Consider the following 1,421-nt stretch of genomic DNA (forward strand, 5'->3'; position numbering starts at 1 on the left):
AGCTGGTGGACCGAGAGGGTGGCGTTGTAGGGCTCCACCACCGTGTCAGACACCCTGGGCGAGGGCAGGATGCTGAATGTGTTTATGATCCTGTCTGGGTACTCCTCCCGGATCTTACTGAGCAGAAGGGTACCCATCCCGGACCCCGTCCCCCCACCCAGGGAGTGGGTCAGCTGGAAACCCTGCAGGCAGTCACAGCTCTCAGCCTCCTTTCTGACAACGTCCATCACTGACTCCATCAGCTCCGCGCCTTCTGTGTAGTGCCCCCTGGCCCAGTTGTTTCCGGCCCCACTCTGACCTGTAAGACAGTACAGCCAGTCACTCGATGGCCAGGTATACGGTCATCAGTGGTCACCATAATGCTAAAAAGGCCAAGTATCATGTGAGGTGAGCGCACCGTTCTCCCTGCAGGTGGAGTAAATGAAACCCCTCCCCCAGAGTTACAGGACAGCAGCCTCCCCTGTTAGAAATTAAGTTAGGAGTCAAACCTGAGACAGGCTGACCGACCTCGCTGCCCATTTTCAGGGAAGACAGTAGCCACAGCCCCAGCTCAGCTCCCTGCAGGGAGTTGACATCAGTAGCTCTTCACCTTGAGGAGACACCTGGGCCTTCCTCCCAAAGCCCGTTTAGGAAGCAGTTGGAGCCACTCGACTCGGAGGATAGGAGGGTGTTCAGGGGCCCTGGCTCCACAATTCCCACGGCGACGACCTTGGGGCACTCCTAGATTTTGAGTGGCTAAGAAGCCGCACCCCAGTCCTCGCCCACAGCTCACCAAAGATGAAGTTGTCTGGCCTGAAGATCTGCCCGAAGGGCCCCGAGCGCACAGAGTCCAGGGTGCCCGGCTCCAGATCCACCAGCACAGCGCGGGGCACGTACCTGCCACCTGAGAGGGGCGGGAGGGCATGAGCGAGGGGAGGGCCGCGTTCCCAGGAGGGTGGTGGGGGAAGGTCGGGGGTCTCACCGCAGGCCTCGTTGTAGTACACGTCGATGCGCTCCAGCTGCAGGCGGCTGTCCCCGTGGTAGGTGCCCGCGGAGTCGATGGCGTGTTCATCAGAGATCACCTCCCAGAACTGCGAGACAGGAGGGGCCGGACAGGCCAGGGCCAGTCACGGGGGCGCCCCAGCTCCTCTCCCACCTCCACCCTCATCCGCACCCCCATCCCTAGGCCACCGTGTTCCTGGAGTCCACCCCGGCCGCCTCGCCAGCCGCGCAGTCCCACCGCGACCCCGGCAGGGACCCACCCCCACCACTGCCAGCACCTTCCCTGGCCACCCGCAGGCCCGAGCTGGGCCCTCAGAGCCCCGGCTGCCAACCTTGGCGCCGATCTGGTTCCCGCACTGCCCGGCCTGCGTGAGCACCATCTCCCTCATGGCTAAGGCGGGATCAGGGCGGCAGGAGAGACGCGAGGAGGAGGAGCAGAC

General features: G+C 63.4%; 1 protein-coding gene across 1 annotated transcript; it reads right to left on the minus strand.

Annotated features, from left to right (window-relative positions):
* Positions 1-5: 5 nt before the first annotated feature.
* LOC116273383 (tubulin beta-8 chain-like) lies at positions 6-1,415 on the minus strand (the record flags this gene model as incomplete). The annotated part of the gene is made up of 4 exons (XM_031662414.1): positions 1,314-1,415; positions 962-1,070; positions 773-883; positions 6-298 (listed from the first exon to the last, which is right to left on the minus strand). Coding segments are annotated over exons 1-4 (570 nt in total), but the record flags the coding sequence as incomplete, so codon positions are not given.
* Between the last annotated feature and the right edge of the window lie 6 nt (positions 1,416-1,421).

Source organism: Papio anubis, unplaced genomic scaffold (assembly GCF_008728515.1).
Source record: "Papio anubis isolate 15944 unplaced genomic scaffold, Panubis1.0 scaffold6253, whole genome shotgun sequence".
Taxonomy (NCBI): domain Eukaryota; kingdom Metazoa; phylum Chordata; class Mammalia; order Primates; family Cercopithecidae; genus Papio; species Papio anubis.